Source organism: Aspergillus ruber, assembly GCF_000600275.1.
Source record: "Aspergillus ruber CBS 135680 unplaced genomic scaffold scaffold00004, whole genome shotgun sequence".
NCBI classification, from domain to species: Eukaryota; Fungi; Ascomycota; class Eurotiomycetes; order Eurotiales; family Aspergillaceae; genus Aspergillus; species Aspergillus ruber.
The window spans coordinates 414576-435057 of record NW_024467300.1 but is presented as its reverse complement, the minus strand read 5'-3'; the positions used below and the strand labels follow the sequence as shown (position 1 = coordinate 435057).

Here is a 20482-nt window from a genome sequence, read left to right as displayed (position 1 = left end):
CTGCCCTAACTCCTACCATGGCACTCTGACAATCAAATCTCGATCTGGCCGGCTAGCCGCTAGCGATAACACAACCTGGGGTTGAATTCACATGAACCCAGTCTATTATGGAAGTCTTTTCGTCCAATAACATGCTCTAGTTTAATTGAACCAAGAGTCTTAATCCGACAACTTGTTGATCAAAACGGTGCTATGACATAATCCGCCTTTACAACACCATGACGCCAACGTGACAATGGACAGGAGTATATTAGGCTGTTTCCCATACTGTATGTGACTTGGAAAGAAGCGTGCTTTATCTGAATAACAGATCCCCAAAAGTATAATTTGAGACATCGACTAAAGATGGCATCTCCAATGAGCGAAGGTGGAGTCTTCAAGGCGCCTCAAGCTGCGCAAAGTCAACCGAAGCCAGGGTATGGACCTGTTATACAGAATGCGATGAGGATGATTGCGTGCTAAATTTTGTCACTTTTAGGCTGGAAAGCCACATGGCACCGCCCAGCGAATCGACCAAATTGGAGTCTAGCGAGGGACTGGTTGAATATGTTGGTTCCGGGAAATTGAAAGATAAGAAGGTTTTGATCACTGGTGGAGAGTATGATCTGAGGGAATAATATCTAATGTCGTGCATTCGCTGATAACGTCCAGCTCAGGAATCGGTCGATCAGTTGCCATTCTCATGGCGCGAGAGGGTGCCGATATCACCATCGTCCACCTGCCACAGGAACAGCAAGACGCGGAAAACACAAAACAGATGGTGGAAAAGGAGAAAAGGTCTTGTCTCCTCTTCAGCGGAGACTTGGTCAAGCGCGAAACGTGCTATAAAGCTGTTGAGGAGCATGTTAAGAAGTGAGTAAGGCGAAGTTCATGGATAGCCGCAGGAATTTTCAGTTGACCAATTTCGCTATAGATTTGGGAGAATTAATGTCCTCGTCAACAATGCCTCAAAGCAATATATATGCAAGGACTTTGTCGACATCGATTTAGACAAGGTCGAAGACATATTCCATACCAACATTTTCCAAATGTTTGCTCTAACTAAATATGCCCTTCCACACATGACCAGGGGCGATAGGTAAGTCAGCCTTTAGATGCTTAGAGACTCATTACTAACAAGGTATAGTATTATAAACTGCACTTCTGTCGTGACCTTCCGAGGGTCCAGCAGTATGGTCGACTATGCTTCGTCTAAAGGCGCCATCGTTGGCTTTACCAGGTCACTTGCGCTCCAGCTGGTTCCAAAAGGAATTCGCGTGAATGCTGTCGCGTAAGTATACAGTCACCACTACATATAGTAGCGCAGTCTAACACTTTCAATAGCCCCGGTGCCATATATACCCCCATTCAGGTCGATACTCGGAGCTCTGAACAGATGAGTGGATGGGGCTCGAAGGCCTCCCTCGGACGTCCTGGAGAGCCGAGTGAAGTGGCTACAAGCTTTGTCTTCTTGGCTAGTCCAGATTCGTCATTTTATTGTGAGTTTGCTTTTTCTTTGGCGGAGTAGCTCGCTAACGTTTTTCTACAGACGGACAAGTATTGCACTGTTACCCATTGGGCGATTAGAGAAGCGCCACAGATAATTATATGCATATGGAAAACAAGTGTTTGGCTGAGATTAATCAAATGAACACCTGTAATAATTTATAATAAATCATGAATCTCTTGTGTCTAGATGCAGCTATAATGATGTCAGTCATGTAGAAACACGAAGTAACATAATGTACAAGACGTCAAGCAATGAACATGCTCAAACATGCTTTAGTATAACAACCATGGCCTAGCTTGCGTAAGCGCTGTCTCCCACCCGCCTTGGTTCGTCCAAATCGCAACACTTTCCACCTCATCTCTGCCAAGCTTGAGCCCATTATAGAGATGCTGTTATTGCATTAGCATTCCCACCAGAATAGATTAAGCTATTCATGCACGATGTAATACATACCGGAAACATACCCTCACCAGGCCGAGGAGCAACCTTACCCTCCGGAGACTCCCACCGGACATCCTGCTCTACAGACCCATATGGAATTCGCAAAACATAAACCAGCGGCTCATCATGGAAGAAGGTATTGAGAGTACCCGGTACTTGAAAGGCCGTCGATAAATGGATGAAACCGGATTTCTGGTCAATTTCGCTGACCTCGAGTCTTTCGAGGAGCGGTTCGCGGACAGGAGTGGAGGATGGGACGAGTTTGTAGAGGTAGAGGGGTTCTGTATCGGTCATTTTGTTCTTTGTTTCTGTCTAATATGCTTTGTTTTATGGTGAAAGTAATAGTTGGAAGTGTACGGAGTTAAGGAAAGACAGACCTGTTACATAGGTCGATGATGCCACAACCGGAGCGACGGACTATTTTTGGCGGGTGGGGTTCCACCGCTGGGGATCTAACCAGCCCTAATCGTGATGGAAGAGGCCGGGGTGTTTCCGGAATGCTTTGTACGCCGTGTGTAGTGTAGTATTTGTTTATATGGTGGTTTGTTCGTATGAGATGCAGTGGACGTGCTGTTTTATAGCGGTATGGCATACATTTAGCAGATAAATAGCGCCACCTACGACTGATTACTCGTACAGAATACTCCGGTAGCTCGATCGCCAGGAGCTCAGGTGATCACCAGCGGTAAACAAGTCTGTGTTTATATTGTTTCTTTTCCTGCCTAAGCTCGATCTGCTAAATAACCGGGTTGGGCACGTGAATCGGCAATAGAGAGTGGAGCGGATCTGAGTTCAGCCAGGCTAAAACCGCCACCAAGTGCTAGCAGATAGACGATGGAAATACTTTGTAGTGCATGAGTACGCATATATCTAATTGACACAGTGAACTCTGTAGAATGCTAAAGACAGAGTAACAATGCTATTTTTGTGGAATATTAATACGAAATGAAGAGGCTGATGAGATAAGCAGCCACTGTGGCGTCACCTGACATGAGAGCTAAACCTGATTGGGAGATTTGTTTTCCTGGGCAACGACGACCCTTCTTCCCCCCCGCCAGGCACGGGCTGCAAGTCACGTTTCTCGATCGATAGTCGTCTTTCCTGCTTCACTTTCAGTCGTCCTTTTTATTTTCCGCTGAGATCCCTCACATCCACTCTGGGTCAGATACTCAGGAACCAGTGTGGGATATTTTGAACAGGACGGAATCTGATAACCCCTCTTGTTTGACCGTTTCTATATCAACCCGATTTCTGCCCTATAGGCAATGAGATCTCGCCCTTGATCCCGTCCAGCAACCACATTCCATCGAAGAAAAACAATCCGGACCAACAAACACCACCTGCAACAGCAACAACAACCGGCAGCATTTTCCGTGCAACCGTGCTGCTTCTTCGGTTGGGAAGCAGGTATGCGGCCAATTGAAAACGAGACCTGCCAACAATCTCCTTCGGCTGTCGCATTCTTGTTTACCACGGAACGGTGCCAATAATCAGCGATGTCCTCCAATTCGTTCTCCCTCAAACGAACCCAGACGGACCTCCCTCCCCATGCCCCCGGTCCGGCCCGACATGGCTCCGATGCTTCTACTTCCTCGTCCACCTATTCCCTGTCGTCCAATTCGTTTGTCCCGAGTCGCACAAGTACCGTTTCCTCCAGTGCTTCGATAGGCTCGCATCCTAGCATTGGTCATCGACGAGGCAAGAGTGAGGTCAACAACACTGTGGCCACCGGGACCATGATGGCTAGCGATGGTTCTTACCAGGCCCGTCGGGCCAATGCCGGAGCCACATATGAGAATATCCGTCGTTCGTTGCGACCACTGCCTCAGGTGCCCAATGTCTCGGCTGTTCCTAAGAAGGATAATGTGTCTCGACACGCGCGAAGTTATACCGTCGACGATACAAAGCATTGGAAGGAGAACCGGCCCGTAGCCCCAGACTGCGGTGACATCAACCGCCAGGAAAACGTGCCTCCTGAGGGAAAGGAATTGCTTGCTCCCCAGCCACCTCCACACGCAGACTTACCACGTCCCTGGTCTCCTCAGGCCCTCGTGCCGCAAAACCGACCATCCCATTTGAAAGCGCACCATGGTCACAGTCTATCGAACCCGGCTCCGATCACAACGACATTGACTGCGCCAGACCTTGAGACGTTCCAGAAATCATCGACTGGCCATCTACGGACACTGTCCAAGTTTGCGAAAACCGGGGAAAGCGAGGAATTGGCACTTGGGAGCTCCACAGCATCAGTGGTTGGCTTGCATGGGAGGCGACGCTTGAAGCGCGCTGATTCCGTTGCCCCAACATCCACCGCACTTGCAGCTCGCAAAAAGAATACATCAGCATGGACCGCTGGCAATTGGATGGACAAGCAACGACAGTTTATTCAGGCATACGAGTACCTATGCCATATTGGAGAAGCCAAAGAATGGATTGAAGAGGTCATTCAGAAGCAGATCCCACCTATCGTCCAATTGGAGGAAGCCCTGCGGGATGGTGTCACGCTGGCGGAAATCGTCCAAGCGATGTACCCAGATCGGCCATTGCGAATTTTCAGACACCCGAGATTGCAGTATCGTCATTCAGATAATATCGCGCTATTTTTCCGTCTCCTTGATGAGATTGAATTGCCAGAGCTGTTCCGATTTGAGCTGATCGACCTCTACGAGAAAAAAAACATCCCCAAGGTCATCCACTGCATCCATGCGCTGTCGTGGCTACTGTTCAAACATGGTATGCTCGACTTCCGTATGGACAATCTTGTCGGTCAACTAGAGTTCGAACACCATGAACTCGAGCAAACACAGAAGGGTCTTGACAAATCGGGCGTTAGCATGCCTAGCTTCGCGGGAATGGCCGCAAACTTTGGCGCAGAACCTGAACCTGAACCGGAGCCCGAGGAATCAGAAGAGGAACGCATCCAACGGGAACTGGGTGAGAGTGAGACCGCGATCAGTGACTTTCAAGGCCAGATCCGAGGTGCAATGTGTCGACTCATGCTCGGCAACGTGATGAATGACTTGTGGGACTTCGAGCCCTTGCTCGTCGATCTGCAAGCGAGATTGCGTGGTGACTGGTCCCGCCAAATTGTTCACTACAGACTTGATATGCGAAACTTCGCCATCGGTCTGCAAGCAGCCTGCCGAGGATTTCTCGTTCGCTCTCACCAACAAGATGACAAGGATACCTGGGAAGCCCAGGGACAGGATATTCTGCAGTTGCAGTCTCTCATACGTGCAGCCAAGGCTCGGGCTGAAGTGAAACACATCCAGACTGATATGCAAAAGGAAATGCCAGGAATTAAGCAAATCCAAGCGGCGCTGAGGGGAGCTCTTCAGCGCAAGTACGTCTGCGACGTCTACGATGACACCCGAGACGAGGAACCGAACGTCACGCTGCTGCAGGCTGCTATTCGCGCAGCATTGCTACGGAACCACGTCTCCAACGATTATGAAGCCACACGAGGTGCCGAGAAAGATATCACTGCGTTGCAGGCCATTATCAGAGGTGCCTTGCACCGAAACCACGCTTCGATCAAATACGAGGCTCTCCGCGACGCAGAAAGTGATGTTATCTCGCTGCAAGCTATTATTCGAGGCGTCCTGCAGCGTGATCAAGTCGGTGCTCAGCATGCTGCGATTGAGAGCTTCCAAGAGGTTGCCGTTCCGCTCCAGGCGGTTATCCGAGGAATGATGACTCGGCGATCCGTGGCGCACACGAAGGCCCGACTCGACCAGGAGATTCCTTCTATCGTCTCCATTCAGGCCGGCGCACGAGCTCTCGCTGTTAGAAATCACCAGTCTCATCTGGCGGAGGCGCTCCACAAGACCGAGGAGCAATGCGTAGCCCTGCAGGCCATGGTACGCGGTGCCGCTATCAGAGAGAACTTTGACTCTCTTCGGGACACCTTGGCACAGCACACAGCTTCTGTTGTCCAGCTCCAGAGTTTCTCCCGGGCCATGGCCGTCAGGCAGTTCCTGGATTCTCAGCAAGAGGCGTTGAAGTCAGAAAATGAGCCCATCCTGGAACTTCAATCATTTATTCGTGGGGCTCTGCTTCGGAAGCGATTGGAGGATGACGACGACGAACTTCGCGAGGAGGAGCATATGATTGTGAACCTTCAGGCCCTCTCTCGGGCGGCTCTTTTGAGAATCGAAGTTGGCGGGATCCTCGAGCAACTTGAAGATTCTGAGGATGAGATCACCAACCTGCAGGCACTGACAAGAGCCATGTTGGTTCGCTTGGAAGTTGGTCAGATGTTATCTGATCTTGAGGCTGATGAGGATATTATTATCGACATGCAAGCACGTCTGCGGGGTCACATGGTCCGGTCACGATTTGAAGAACAGCGTCGCTATTACCGGACCAATATGGAGAAGGTCGTTAAAGCGCAGAGCGTCGTGCGAGGACGTATCCAAGGTCAAGCGTACAAGAGCCTTACCAGCGGAAAGAACCCTCCTGTTGGAACGGTGAAGGGCTTTGTCCACCTTCTAAATGACAGCGACTTTGATTTTGACGAGGAAATTGAGTTTGAGCGGCTGCGGAAGGTGGTCGTGCAACAGGTTCGGCAGAACGAACTTGCTGAACAATACATCAGTCAACTCGACATCAAGATCGCTCTCCTGGTGAAGAACAAGATCACACTGGATGAAGTCGTCAAGCACCAGAAACACTTCGGAGGCCACATCGGAAGCTTGTTGCCGAACACAGAAATTTCGTCAACAGACCCGTTCGATCTCAAGGCTTTGAACAAAGCCTCAAGAAAGAAGCTCGAGCATTACCAGGTGCTTTTCTTTCTCCTTCAGACCCAATCGCAATATCTTGCGCGCCTGTTCCGACGGCTGCGTGAGGTGAACACACCAGAGAAAGAATATGAGAGGATCAGGCATTTGATGATGGGACTCTTTGGTTACTCCCAAAAGAGACGTGAGGAGTACTATCTCGTCAAACTGCTTGCGCGATCGGCCCGCGAAGAAATCGAGAGCTTCAATTCCCTCCATGAGTACTTGCGATGCAACTCTTTCTGGAACAAGCTTTTCGCCTCCTATATGAAGTCACCCCGTGACCGAAAATTCCTGCGCGATGTTCTTGGTCCTGTAGTGAGGGAGCATATTGTCGAGAACCCAACCTTGGATCTGGAAAGCGATCCGATCCAGATTCACCGCTCGTCCATCAACAACGAAGAGCTCCAAACCGGCCGGAGGAGCCGCCGTCGACCAGATATCCCTCGAGAAGAAGCGATCAGAGATCCAGAAACCCGGGCTACATTCATTCAACACCTCCAGGATCTTCGTGACATCGCAGACCAGTTCTTTGCCCACTTAGAGGAGGTGCTGTACCGTATGCCATTTGGTGTCCGCTATGTCGCGAAGGAGATGTACGAAACTCTCCTGTCCCGGTTCTCTAGCGAGGACCCCGGATTCATCCTCCAGACGGTTGGGTTCTGGGTGTGGAAGAACTATTTCCAGCCTGCTGTCCTTGAGCCGGAACGATATGGGGTGATTGACCGGGGAATGACCCAGGAGCAGAAGCGAAATTTGTCCGAGATCGCAAAGGTTGTTGCGCAGGTGGCCTCTGGAAGGCTTTTCGGAGCAGAGAACGTTTATCTCCAGCCTTTGAATAGCTATATTGGAGATTCGATTCAACGTCTAGGCCTCATTTGGGGTGATTGTGAGTTTCTTTCTATCTTCCCTTGTCTTTACCGTTTGCTAACCCCGCCTAGTGATATCCGTGCAAGATGCAGAGTCCTACTTTGACATTGATGAATTCAACGACCTTTACGCCAAGACGAAGCCTACATTGTACATCAAGATGTCCGACATTTTCTCGATCCATCAGCTTGTCGCTTCGGAAGTTAACCACATCTGCACGAACCCTGATGATATTATAAAGGAAGTCGTCCGTGAGCTCGGAAACGTCAAGACCAATGAGAACGAGTTGATGAGCGTCAACTCGTCTGAAATTAACCTGACCTTGGTGCCAAAACTCGCGCAGATCGAAGGTAAGCATTTATCCCGTATACGCACATGACTTCAAAGCTAATTTGCTCTACAGACCCCGAAGGGGATATCAAGGCTCTGTATATGGAAACAAAGCGATGCATCCTCTACATTATTCGTGTCCAGACAGGTGCCAATTTGATGGAAATTATGGTCAAGCAGCCCACTGTGGAAGACGAGGAACGATGGATGGCGTTGGTCCGCGACGAACTGAGCACGCATAACACCCCACGAAGCCCATATGCCGAGGCCAACTCTTTGGTTGATATCGGATCAATGAGTTACACGGAGCTCAAGGGCACCGCCCTGGAGAACATCCTCCGACTGGAACGAACTGGCAAGATCCGACGTGACAACCACTACCAGGATCTCCTCAACGCGATCGCCATCGATATCCGAACGAAGCATCGTCGGAGAATCCAAAGAGAGCGTGAAATCGAGAGCGCTCGCCTCACGACGGCCCGTCTTAACGACCAAGCCCTTTGGCTTGACCAGCAGCTCAAGACATACAATGACTACATTGAGCAGGCGATGATTACATTACAGAACAAGAAGGGCAAGAAGCGTTTCTTAATGCCATTTACCAAGCAATGGGATCACCAGCGTGAGCTTCAAAAATCCGGAAAGGTGTTCAAGTTCGGATCGTACAAGTACTCCGCCCGTAACCTGGCAGACAGGGGTGTGCTGGTACACTGGAAAGGTTACTCCGAGCGACAGTGGGATCGCGTTGATCTCACCATTTCGAGCAACGAGGTTGGTGTCTTCACTATTGACGGTAGCAGCGGACCCATGATGGTGCCCGGAGCAAATGCGCAGGTGCCATTGGACGACTTGCTGCAGGCACAGTTCAACAACCTGCAGTTCCTGGACTTCTTCGATGGGCACCTACGAGTCAACGTCAACCTCTTCTTGCATTTGATCATGAGAAAGTTCTACAATGAATAAGCGGGTAGTTTTCGGCCGCTTGCTTTGTTTTTCCCTTGTTGTCTTGCTTCTTTCTTTCTTCAGTTCTTCAAGATATCCCCGTTCATCTCACTTCTTTGTGTCTTGTTTCTTGTTCTTGTTTCAACTATCCGGGTATGTGGGTGATGCGCGGTGTCGCCTTTTTGCTCCGGCGTTATGAGACGTTTTGTTCAAGTACCCCTATTTGTGTTCTCGTTGTCATGTTATTCCAACGGGAGGTTCCCTATTGTGTTTGCCCTGTGTCATGTTATTTACATGTTTATGCGATTTCCCGTGACGATTGTGTGTATGATTTCGACGAGTCTTCTATGTATGTATTTACCCAAGTAGTGTCTACTATGCTATCCTTACATTTGGCACAAACTGATATAAACAACCCAGTCCCTAGAGTGTAGAAAAGTGATTTTGTATTCATGGTGACGGCTCAGGGGCAAAACCCACGTGACCGCGCTGTCCGGGTTGGGCCGATGCCATGTGTCTCGCTGGACTGACAATCAATACAAACAACATCTCTCGTCCCTCTCACCCCTCACGACTTCAAGGATATTTCATTTTCTCTCAAATTTTATCTTTTCTTCGACAGATTAACGACCGATAGCGCACAGGACTTCCCGTTTATCTGCGCCATGGACAGCCTTAAGGAGCAGGTCAGCAACCTGACCTTGTATGATCTCAAGGCGGGAGTCCGCAAAGTACAGAATGGTAAGCCCTCCTGAGTAGCATATTTTGCTAGTGTTTTTTTTCTTTTCCTTTTGTAATTGGTAGCTAACCGATTCCTGTCTATAGCTGTCATGAACTACACCGAAATGGAGTCGAAGGTATGTCGTCGTCGCTGTTCCTAGTTCTCCGTCTCCCCGCCGATTCCGGAGTCCTACCCCCGTCTATTTGTCCGATGGAAGAGAATACGAGGTATGTTGGTTGAAGTGTGGCTTACATGTACTCTGGTTAGGTCCGAGAAGCGACGAATAATGAGCCTTGGGGTGCCTCTACGACATTGATGCAGGAGATTGCTAGTGGGACTCATAGCTAGTCAGTGGCCTTCTGTGCTGTGAGATACTGCTGGGGAATGATGCTGACAGGTATTTGCAGTCAATTGCTCAACGAGATTATGCCGATGATTTACAAGCGATTCACAGACAAGACCGCGGAGGAGTGGCGGCAGATTTACAAGGTGCGTTATGGAAGGTCGGGGGACGTTTTGGTCGGACATTTACTTACGAAATGTGTGTAACCGACAGGGCTTGCAACTCCTAGAATTCCTCGTCAAGAACGGATCGGAACGAGTCGTCGATGATGCCCGCTCGCACATGTCCCTCCTCCGCATGCTCCGCCAGTTCCACTTTATCGATCAGAACGGGAAGGACCAGGGTATCAACGTGCGCAACCGCGCGTCGGAGTTGGTGAAGCTTCTTGGCGATGTCGAACTGATCCGTTCAGAGCGCAAGAAGGCCCGCGCCAATCGGAATAAGTTCAGCGGTTTCGAGGGTGGTATGGGTGTTGGGGGTGGCATGTCGAGTACCCGCAACAGCAGATACGGAGGCTTTGGCAGTGACAGTATGTCATTTGGTGGATACAGCGGGGGTGTATATGGTGATGGGGGTGGATTTGGTGGTGGAGAGAGTGACTTCCAGGACTCTGGACGTCGGGGAGGTAACCAGTTCGACGAGTATGATGAGTATGACGAGGCAGATGCGGCTCCGGCGACGCGACGTGCGGCGAGTCCTCCGCGTGCCAAAGCAAAACAGGCCGAACCTCCGAAACCGAAAGAGCCCGAGCCGGATCTACTTGGCGACGATGATACTCCTGCCACGACGTCTACTGCAGCTGGCAAGCAGCCTGCCACCAGCGGCGGACTTGATATCCTCGATTCTCAACCAATGGGAGCGGACGATGACGACTTTGATGACTTCCAGTCTGCTACTCCCGCGCCTGCACCTGCAGCATCGGCATCGTCGAACCAGTTCGGCCAGTTCGGCATTCCTCCTCCATCGTCTACTGTCAGCACAACGTCGAACACGCAGTTCGCCGCCCCTAAGCCGGTGTCCGGATCCCAGGGCGTAAACCTGAACGGTATCGTCGGATTCACATCGATGACACCCACCCCCGCCTCAAGCATCGCATCCCCAACATCCCCCGGCGGTGGCGCAGCAATGCAACCCCTGCAACAACAACAGAAGCCCCTCCAGCCCAAGCCCACGGGCTACCAAGCTGCCACCCCGAACTACTTCACCTCCGTGTCCATGAACACGAACCAGCCCCCCTCCGGCGGCATGGGCCACCGACCAGGAATGTCCTCCGTTTCCTCTCTCACATCCGCCACTTCATCCTCCGCCGCCGGTCCCAAGCCCGCCGCTGCTACGCCTAAGTCTTCGGGCGGTGACGCCTTCGGTTCGTTGTGGTCGAGTGCTAGTGCCAAGGCGGGAGTCCAAAAGTCCAACTCGACGGCGAGCAAGGGACCGAATCTGGCGAGTATGGCCAAGGAGAAGGCTAGTGCTGGTATCTGGGGCGCGCCTGCTGCATCGCCTTCGCCTTCTCTGGGACAGCCTCAGCAGCAGACTCAGCAGGGGAGTTCAAAGACTGATAGCTCGGGGTTGGATGATTTGCTCGGTTAATTCCTAGGACTGGGTGAGGAAAAAGTGTTGTGTGTATGCTTGATTTGTTTCGTCTCATATTTCGTCTAATCTTCTAAATATTTTTTCTTTAAGCAAGCATTTGTGTGGGCTATCTGGGCAAACGTCAAGGATGGTTTTTTTTCTTTTCTATGTGTTGTATTAGCATGTGTCGGCAATTTGTATTTATTTTCGCTTTCTCGCGTCATGGATCATACATATTAATGTTCTTCTGGACATAATTGACCTGGCCGTGGTGATCCAGTACTCATGATGCTGATGTCGATGTCGATGTGGCTGGCTGTGTGAATCACTAATCAGCAGACCCTCACAACCCCCTCTACAAAAGGTCCGAACCCTGAGCCCCAGGGTCTCAACACCCGCTCTTCATGGCCTGCAACCCTCCATGCTCGTATTTCTCCTGTTTCTAGGGCCTTGGCGGCACGGCATTTAGCACCGCCAACGTCGCTCTTTTGCTGTATGGGGAAATGCACGGAATATGGCATGTAGCGCGGTCCAATGATGCTTGAAGGTTTTCAGGACAGTCACTTTGGGTTTTTATGGTTGAGTCAAGAGGCAGAGGTAACTGTGACAGGTGGGTGTCGCCAACGTATACCGGGCGATCCCAATGCTGTGTCTTGTTCTTTTTTACCTTTGCTCTATTTTCTCCCCTTCCGTTCTGTGACCTTTCTCGCTGTTCTTCTTTCCCTGCGAAGCCAATGTAGTCCTTTTTCCGCTATGGAAGACGTGAACTTAGGGCTTCTCTTCTCCCGACAATCCTCTGGGACCTGCTCAGCAGGGTCATTAGCTGAGGAGGCAACGTGTGTACAAGAGTCGACGTGTTAGCCTATTTTTTATACTACCTTACTATTTCCAGTTCGCGGGTGGGCTAACGTGTTTCATAGGCAACGGTGCTTTCTTCCCGAACCAATGTGGCACAGGCTCAGAGGTAGTATTCACACTACACAGTTTAAGTTGGAATTGGCGAGAAGACTTATAGTATAATACAGTGCTGCTTCATCCGCTCATGCAACATCTCCCAAGGAAACGGGTTATGCAAGAACGATACACGCGATGCGTGCGATGGGTTGTGGTACACGGGGGACCCAGTGCGCTCCCTCCCTTCCCTTCGTCTCTTATCTCTTATTCAAAGCCGAAAGTCGAGATGCGCTAATATCTTTATTGGAATATAGTTCGACCCCCCCTGTCCCGGCGATTCTAGCATCCGCTGCTGCATTGCGTTTGCGAATTTGAATAACGGCACCGACACAGACGATTCTTCAGATTCGAACAACTCCTCAAACGGCCTAACAGGCTCCCAAATCGGCGGCATAGTCGGAGGTGTGGTAGGCGGTGTTATCGTCCTTGCTGCGCTATTCCTGATATTCCTCTTTGGATATTGGCGGAAACGGCAACGAAATCGCCAGAATGCGGATATTGTTGAAACAGTAGATGGGGACAGGAAAGAGAACGAGAACGGCCGTGGGAGATTTGTGAATGAGGTTGAGGCTAGGGAGGTGGCGGAGCTGGATGGGAATGAGAGGAGGGAGTTGGATGGGCATGGGCAGGCTGTGTATGAACTTGAGGGGGGGTCAGTTGTTGATGGTCGACAACGATGATGAATGCTGGGTTTCGATGTGACCATTTCCTCTTTTTAGATGTCTTCTGATATCCTTTGTCATCTGCTATGGTTATGAGAAAGTGCTAATATCTCTAATGATAACTGGGGTTATTTCGAATGCCCCATAAAATGGCTAAGAACAGCTGAAGAGAAGAAGAGAACCCGACAAAGACATAGCACGAAGTGAAAAGACTATTTCCACGAATACCGACCCTCCTCCAACGGCAACGTATCCGACGCAGCAGACTCAGACACAGCTCGCTCGCACTGATTCCCTCCTCGACCTGACAAAAAAGAACCAGGGAATATAATCCCCAACAAAGCACCCATCAGAGCCATCAACGCTCCATCAAAAATATATAACAGGAACTCATGGCTCATAATAAACCCATCATTCCCTTGAACAAACTCGATGACCCGGAAAACAGACCGCACCAGAATCAACACACAAGCAATATAAAGCGCCCACATAAGCAAGTCCCAGGAGAATCGGCCGCTTTGAGACCTCACGGATTTCGATATCTTGTATGTCGATGCGAGCTTGGTTACTCGCCAGTGGAAAATAAATGCAACGAATATGAAAAACCCGAAAAAGAGGAGCTGAATGGCGAGACCGGCGATGACGATGTGCTCGCCGCTTTGCATAGCTTCTGCCGAGCCAGAGGCCATGTATCCACCTCCTGTACTCCGTATCATGTCAGTCACTGTCCTGATATAAGGGAAAGAGGGGAAACGCACCACCACACTGCAACACAAACGAGATGACATCCCCAGCAACAAAGATCTTAGTTAACCACTTAATGTGAACAAGCGATGCCGTCTCCGCACCTATCTCCCGGATGAGTCGTCCCAGAGTCATATAGATAGATGCAGCGAATAACGGAGGCGCGACTAGGATGAGCATTGTTTGGACGATGTAGGGGCCGAGCGCTAGGGTGTCGAAGTGTGAGAATATGCGTGCGATGTAGCCTGCTGCTTCGACTATATATTTGATAAGTTAGAAATGCAGTCTTCGAGGAAGGAGAGAGAGAAAACTTACAGATAAGGCCGATGATGAACGGGATAAAGAAGTAGGTCTTCTCTCGGATGAGTCGATAGGCGTGGAAAACTCCAAGGAACCCGAATGCCACAGCCATAACCACAGCAGCGGGAATTGAAGGCGTGTACCTGTAAAGCGCGAAAGTAACGACACTGTCACTGCTTGAGTCAACCATATTCTGTTGTGTAGAGGAGTACTGATGTGTAATATGTCCGAGTTGGATGAATGGCCACGATGGGGAGAGTATTAAACCAAACCTGTGGCAGACGGGTCATTGTTTATTAACTATTTTTCGGTCGTTATTCTTACTTTATCTTTTCTCCTTCTGTCTTCTGAAAAATCTAGAACGGAAGACCGAATTCTAAGGCACAATACGAGTATACGAGCGGTAGATACGAACACGAAGCCCTACGGACCAAATTCGGGTCGGGACCCTTGGTACAGAAATAATACTTGCCAACCATTCAATAAAGTTTTTGGTATCAATATGTCTTGAGTCGACATGAATAACTAATATAGAAATTGTTTTTCTGTCCTTTACTGGGCCGTGTGTGGCTTGGATTTAAGCTACAAGGCAGGATCTCCAGCAACGCAACCCCGAAGAACCATGGCACAACAGTACGAGTGTACGATGCCAGAAGCTAAAGATAGGTGGGAGTATAGGAGGGCGACATGCATAAAGAAAGACGTTTTGTATAGCTGCAAGAAGAGCAGGCTTTCCGTTTGAGCACAAAGGGATATAAGTCTACAAGTATCCGGCATTTGATTTTGAATAGATCAAGTGAGAAAGTAATACTGTGTAGGACATAAATATAAGGAAAAGAACTAAATTTTTTGAATAGAATTATACGTCTATAATTGCGGTCATTCCAATTCATTATAAAAGTATCACAATCGAGAAAAAGAAAGCGTGAGAATAAGAGTCAACAACCAAAAACAAAACGAGAGCATTCTATACCCACGGTACCAAGTCTGTTCTACTTGCTGAAAAGTGAAACGATCACCCTTCACAACAGAAGAATCATCATGCTTTAAGCCGTGGCTCGAGGCATTGTACTTTCCCAACGCCCTTCGCAGCGGAATAGGAATATAGACAGTCTCATTCGTCCCTTCTGGAGCAATCACATCCATGTGCAACAGATCACTCCGATCAAACCATCAATTCACCCTAATTTTCCCCTACAGAACAGGCTATTCGCCTTGTGCCCAGTCAAGTCCAAATGTCTGAGGTTGGATCTTCCATTCTTTGAAGCCAGGGCTCACCACCTGAACACCAAGAACATACTGACTCAAATCCACCGTAGGCCCGGAACTCCAAGCATGGCACAGCGAAGTAGAATCACCAAGTCCGGGTGCCCCATCAACATCCAGCGTGTCCCATATACAGCCCGTATAGTTGGTGTGCTTCGGATCACTCATAGGTCCCCAGTCTGTATGAAGGAGATACCAAACAGTGTTGCTGTCGTTGGCGTGGAAAGCAGCCTTCAGATGATAGCTAGAAGTAAAGAGGTTGGTTTTGCGTGCCCAGCTGTGTGTTGTGCTGGCGGTAGAGAAAGATAGGGCCCCGGATGGTACATATAGCTCTTGTGCTAAGGTAGAAAGAATGGTGCTCGCGCTGTGATTGCCGATTGTGGTGTCGCTTAGGATGGCGAGGGCGTTGGAGTCTCTGTATGTATCGGAGAGGTACTATGCTTGCAGGTCGTTGCTCCAGAGGTGTGCGTTGATTGCTTCTTGGAGATGATGTAGTCGTTGTGCATACAAGGCTGTGTTCTGTCCGGCGTCGGCCATGAGTGGGAGCCATTGCTTCAAGGAATATGCGTAAATGAGGTTAATCTTGGGGACCACTCCACTTAGTGAAGGATTGTAGTAGTTCCAGTCAGCTCCCATAGTTGGGTTTGAAATGTTGAACAACCCATTCGAAAGAGTCTGCGGATGAGCCCAGTTGAAGATCCGGATAACGCTGGGTGTCCAACGGTCCAAAAACCCGGTATCTCCCGTTTGCTCGTAGTAGCGGCCATAGCACTAACAAGAATAAAAGAATAGCAAATCAAGCCGGTCTTAAGGTACGGAGAGCCTGCTGGATTTTGAAATTCGGTACAAAGAATCCAGGTGGCATTTGGAAGGGTCCCAAGGGCTCAATGGAGCCATTGATGTATTGAAGCCCGACAGTACTTGCGAAGGCGCTGCTGGCAGTGACATCGAGATCTGCGTAGACAGTACGGTCGACTCGGGAGCCGTCAACGCTGACGGGTAGAGGATTGGTTCCGAGCAGGAAGTCTTGCAGGACAGGTTTGTTGGTCAAGGAAGAGAAGTACATCTGTTTTCCAGAGGAGGTAAGGGAGACGTTGGTGAATAAGGCCGACTGACCCCAAGATGCACCTAAACCAAAAGAGCCAAGGAAGGACGAAGTCTGTGAGAAGCGTGACACCAAGAAGCCGGCAATCTGAACCGAGATATGGCTAGGATTCGCCACGCTATGAACCGTATACCACTTATTGAGCTCGACAGATGGCGGCAATGACGCAGATGCAATCGATGGGTTCCCAGGTTCTGATAAACCAGCGTGCGCAGAGATGGACGAGCTGGCGAACCTGGTAAGTATCCACGGCAGCTGCTAGCGAGAGGGGCCCATCACTTTATATTGGTTAGCGCACCGTTCGAGCCGATCAAATTATAGATGGAAACTTACCGTATGAGAATCCAACATAGCACGAGTTTCACTTAGCTCATCTCAAAGACAGACTTATTTCCGGATCTCCGAGTGGCGTGGAAGGTAGGGTGTCCTTCCACATCCTTCCCATGGTCCAGAATGATAACGGAGGAAAGTATACTGTCGGAGCTGGGTTTGGACACATGGTCCTCGCTGACCGCAATATCGGACCTGGTTGAGTCCGTATAGGTCACTGGTCTATAAGCCGAAGTGGATCTGTCTGCCAACCCTATGAAGGCCAGGAGCCATGCAACATGATATTCCAATCGCATTTTGGAAGCGCGTTGAATGTAGGGCGGAGACCAAGCATATTAGTTTAAGCTCCGAATGCATCCTGGCAATTATTAGCAAGAGTATATATAGAATGATTTTTCTCTTATCGGAGATCTCCAAAAACGAGAACACAGGCATACGAGTATACGAATAAACGAGAATACGAGAATGCGAACATACGAGCACGAAAGTCAACAAATGGCCACATTCTTGCCCCTATACCGAGAGCACACATCCATTACTGTGAATAGCAGGGTAATATCTGACCTAACGGCCGAAAGAAAACATCTACAAAACCACACAAATTCTAAATTTCGTATAACAGTCACATGACTCGTATGACATAACGCAGTTTGAGCCAATGAGATGTGAGATCGCTAGACTTCCTCCGCACTCCGTACATATGACTGATTGACCACGATCTTCAGATTATCTGCGAGTACGAGATATGTCCGATTCGCAATCTCCGGATAATCTTGTACAGACTGGCTCAAAACCACGTGGCAAAGCAAGACATCGCGCAAGCCACACCAAGTCTCGCAATGGCTGTCAAACCTGTAAATTGCGTCGAGTGAAGGTATGCAGTATCGAATGATGCAGGAATCATGTGATCTAATCGTCCTCAGTGTGATGAAGTACGCCCAAGCTGCGGTGCCTGCTCTTTGCGCGGTAACCGATGTTCATATCCGAGTCCATCACGACATATTGAGGCGAGAGCCGAACCAAGAAGAGCAATTCCGCATCGCAGCGATGCAGCTTGTCTTCAAACTTCCAGCTCCACTCCTGCAGGTGACCAACGTAGAGATAGCCCTGCGCTTGGTGCATCGTTACAACCGTTAGACTTCCGACTGACCAGTTCATCGGCTATGACGCCACCTGGAAGTCTGAACATGAAAGATCTAAGACTCCTGCAGCATTTTCTCAAACGAACATGTAGCCAGATGAGCTTTAATCGGAGACGGACATTGATTTGGCAACAGATAATTCCGGATTTGGCGGCGAAGGAGGAGTTTTTGATGCATTTACTCCTCGCATTGGCGGGTGTGCATTTTCTGCTGGAGCGGTTACCCACGGGGGAAGGTAACGAAGACAGTGTGGCTGAAGAACAGGAGATGAATCCTATCAGTCTCTCTAATGTTGTCGAGCATCATCAAAAAGGTCTACAAGGGCTCAGGGCAGCATTGGCAACGTTATCGCCTGCTACCGCAGAAGTCATATGCTGCGGGTCGACTCTACTCGTTGGGTTTGCGTTTGCCTCGCTCAGAATCCGAGCACTAAATGAATTTAGACGACCGTCCGAATCGGAAAATGATGGACATCTGCAACTAGATTGGCTTTATCTAATCCGTGGCCTGGTTAGTATCTTGGGCCAGCAGTGGCCTACTTTGAAGATGGGCAGATTACGCTCGTTACTATACTACCGCCATGCGAATCATGACTGGAAGGCCTTTCCACCTTCAACCATGACCTCGCCTTTCCCCCGTCTAAAGCTTTGCTCATTGCGGTTGTCAAAGTTCGCTTACGGCGCTAGCACAACGCTCGAATCACTCCGCAACTTCATTAACACATTGAAACCATCGTACAAGACACGAAGCGAGATCAGCAACAGTGCCACCCCGACTTCCCAAGGCTCGCCTATCCCTTATATTTATCTCTATGATAATGACGAACTCCTCCGCGCCCAAGAAGCCGCCATCGACATTCTTGAAGACATGTACATGCGCATCTTACACATCCTAGAATTCACGACAAGTGAGCGGGATACCCCCGTGAATCTAGATGTGCAGGCCGACCTTGAAGATACAGCTGTTACTTCTTGGCCTGATCTACTGTCAAGCACTTTTCTTGCTTCCCTCAATGTCGATAAGGAGATAGGAATCGGGTCGGTTGAAGGAGGGTCATATGCAATACTTGCTCACTTTTATCTGATATTTACTCTTTACGAGAATTCATGGTACCTCAAAGACTCGTTTGAGAGAGAGATCGCGGTGATTGATGGTCTTATTAGGAGGGCTGGAAATGAACATTTGGTTTCGTTGATGCGGTGGCCGATGGAGGTTGTGTCCTAGCAATATAATTCTACACGATAACGGTTTTGTACATCATTCTAATAAATACAGGCGCTGAATTTTCAAAAAGGAGATTCCCCTCAGTCCACCGTAACATGTTGCGACTTTTTCAAGTGACGCATAAGACATGACATTATTTTCTCCCCGAACATGTCTAAAACCCATCTAGATGGCGATTGAATTTCGTAATCTTACAACTCAGGAAGAGCCCCCAGGGCATAATCGCTTCAAAGTCAACAAGTCAATTATCCCGACTTACTCGACTCTGTCAGAGGCCGCCCAGTCCCCGACTGTAACAGAACCCCCAGAGACCCAACCGAGCCGCATGTCATCAGGATCGGGCCCCAAATCGCCGGGACAAAGCGTCCCGAAAGCAGCGTCTGTCGAATAGAAATGTAGCGAAAGATGCCATATCCAAACGACCAGGCGCTAATGGCCCAGCATAATTTACCAGCCAGGATATCGTTCGCTCCCGTCAGGGGGAGTCTGGGTTCGTGGGCGGCGGGGCCGGTAGTAGTCTGTCGGTCTTTAGATTTTGCCGCCTCGTTCTTCTTCCATTCGGTGTTGAAAACGTGGTCGATGATGCCCAGGCGCCCGAGGGCTAGTGCCATGGCGGCAAATGCTAGGCCCATGCGCGTCCATGACAAAAATGTGCGCTCGTTGGCTAGGTGGTCGCGCAGTTGAGAGCCGCTGTTGGCGACGGGCCGGGGAAGAAACCAATGGCGGATTCGGGAGATCATGATTGTTCGGATAAACCCGTTGATGACTGACTATTAAAATGGGAGACACGAGTATGAGGACATGGAGCCGTGGTATGCTTGAAGGTACGTTCGTTGTTGGTCACCGTCGGACATTTTGCTCCGTATATCATCACCTGTGGGTCTCTCGAATGCGAGCGGGCGAATTATTCGCAGGGGAATTTGAGACTATTCGGATCTCCCCTTGGACTGTCCGACCTCAAAACGGCGACCTAGTCTCCGAGTAGATTGCCTTCCCCGGGTTTCAGCCCGGCAATGGTCGGGATCTAACCGGTCCTGGTGTATGCCTTGGGGACTGCGTCTTGCTTTCGTTGAGTGAACAATAAAATTAGACAAACAAAAGCGTGCTGATTGATGTGCTTGTGTCGACAAAAGCTGGGATGCAGTGTACCGCTGCTCATTTATTGGCCCGAAGTAGGCATTGAGATCACATCGCATAATACTGAAAAGTACTACCAGTCGAGCAGAAAAAGGACAAGCTATCGGTAATTTCTGTGCCCAACCAGAGTCT

At 49.6% G+C, this 20482-nt stretch overlaps 9 protein-coding genes across 9 annotated transcripts; 5 read left to right on the top strand and 4 right to left on the bottom strand.

Annotated features, from left to right (window-relative positions):
* The first annotated feature begins 307 nt into the window (after positions 1–307).
* On the top strand, positions 308–1577 carry EURHEDRAFT_472473 (oxidoreductase, short-chain dehydrogenase/reductase family). The gene is made up of 7 exons (XM_040785348.1): positions 308–416; positions 479–598; positions 652–852; positions 914–1078; positions 1127–1270; positions 1324–1478; positions 1529–1577. Exons 1-7 carry the CDS (start codon positions 346–348, stop codon positions 1564–1566), a joined length of 894 nt encoding a protein of 297 aa, XP_040641683.1. The 5' UTR covers positions 308–345; the 3' UTR covers positions 1567–1577.
* Positions 1578–1761: 184 nt separating this feature from the next.
* On the bottom strand, positions 1762–2224 carry EURHEDRAFT_448944 (DUF952 domain-containing protein; the record flags this gene model as incomplete). Its single annotated transcript, XM_040783774.1, has 2 exons — positions 1762–1878; positions 1943–2224. 2 exons carry the CDS (start codon positions 2222–2224, stop codon positions 1762–1764), a joined length of 399 nt encoding a protein of 132 aa, XP_040641682.1.
* A 1202-nt stretch (positions 2225–3426) lies between these two features.
* EURHEDRAFT_513064 (putative Ras GTPase activating protein) lies at positions 3427–8874 on the top strand (the record flags this gene model as incomplete). Its single annotated transcript, XM_040786126.1, has 3 exons — positions 3427–7600; positions 7653–7931; positions 7985–8874. The coding sequence occupies 3 exons, from the start codon at positions 3427–3429 to the stop codon at positions 8872–8874; spliced, it is 5343 nt and encodes a 1780-aa protein (XP_040641681.1).
* Positions 8875–9518: 644 nt separating this feature from the next.
* Positions 9519–11504, top strand: EURHEDRAFT_449687 (ENTH domain-containing protein; the record flags this gene model as incomplete). The annotated part of the gene is made up of 5 exons (XM_040783832.1): positions 9519–9594; positions 9679–9710; positions 9842–9921; positions 9982–10063; positions 10131–11504. 5 exons carry the CDS (start codon positions 9519–9521, stop codon positions 11502–11504), a joined length of 1644 nt encoding a protein of 547 aa, XP_040641680.1.
* Positions 11505–12239: 735 nt separating this feature from the next.
* Positions 12240–13273, top strand: EURHEDRAFT_383989 (uncharacterized protein; the record flags this gene model as incomplete). Its single annotated transcript, XM_040779602.1, has 4 exons — positions 12240–12342; positions 12407–12450; positions 12512–12610; positions 12695–13273. The coding sequence occupies 4 exons, from the start codon at positions 12240–12242 to the stop codon at positions 13118–13120; spliced, it is 672 nt and encodes a 223-aa protein (XP_040641679.1). The 3' UTR covers positions 13121–13273.
* On the bottom strand, positions 13005–14436 carry EURHEDRAFT_547937 (RTA1 domain-containing protein; the record flags this gene model as incomplete). Its single annotated transcript, XM_040787477.1, has 4 exons — positions 13005–13802; positions 13861–14103; positions 14162–14339; positions 14419–14436. The coding sequence occupies 4 exons, from the start codon at positions 14434–14436 to the stop codon at positions 13315–13317; spliced, it is 927 nt and encodes a 308-aa protein (XP_040641678.1). The 3' UTR covers positions 13005–13314.
* Positions 14437–15020: 584 nt separating this feature from the next.
* On the bottom strand, positions 15021–17143 carry EURHEDRAFT_547924 (Six-hairpin glycosidase; the record flags this gene model as incomplete). Its single annotated transcript, XM_040787476.1, has 4 exons — positions 15021–15827; positions 15921–16183; positions 16260–16743; positions 16905–17143. 4 exons carry the CDS (start codon positions 17141–17143, stop codon positions 15353–15355), a joined length of 1461 nt encoding a protein of 486 aa, XP_040641677.1. The 3' UTR covers positions 15021–15352.
* Positions 17144–17592: 449 nt separating this feature from the next.
* EURHEDRAFT_513061 (Zn(II)2Cys6 transcription factor) lies at positions 17593–19213 on the top strand (the record flags this gene model as incomplete). Its single annotated transcript, XM_040786125.1, has 2 exons — positions 17593–17721; positions 17771–19213. 2 exons carry the CDS (start codon positions 17593–17595, stop codon positions 19211–19213), a joined length of 1572 nt encoding a protein of 523 aa, XP_040641676.1.
* EURHEDRAFT_409286 (uncharacterized protein) lies at positions 19125–20444 on the bottom strand. Its single transcript, XM_040781043.1, has one exon. It carries the CDS (start codon positions 19951–19953, stop codon positions 19459–19461), a length of 495 nt encoding a protein of 164 aa, XP_040641675.1. The 5' UTR covers positions 19954–20444; the 3' UTR covers positions 19125–19458.
* Between the last annotated feature and the right edge of the window lie 38 nt (positions 20445–20482).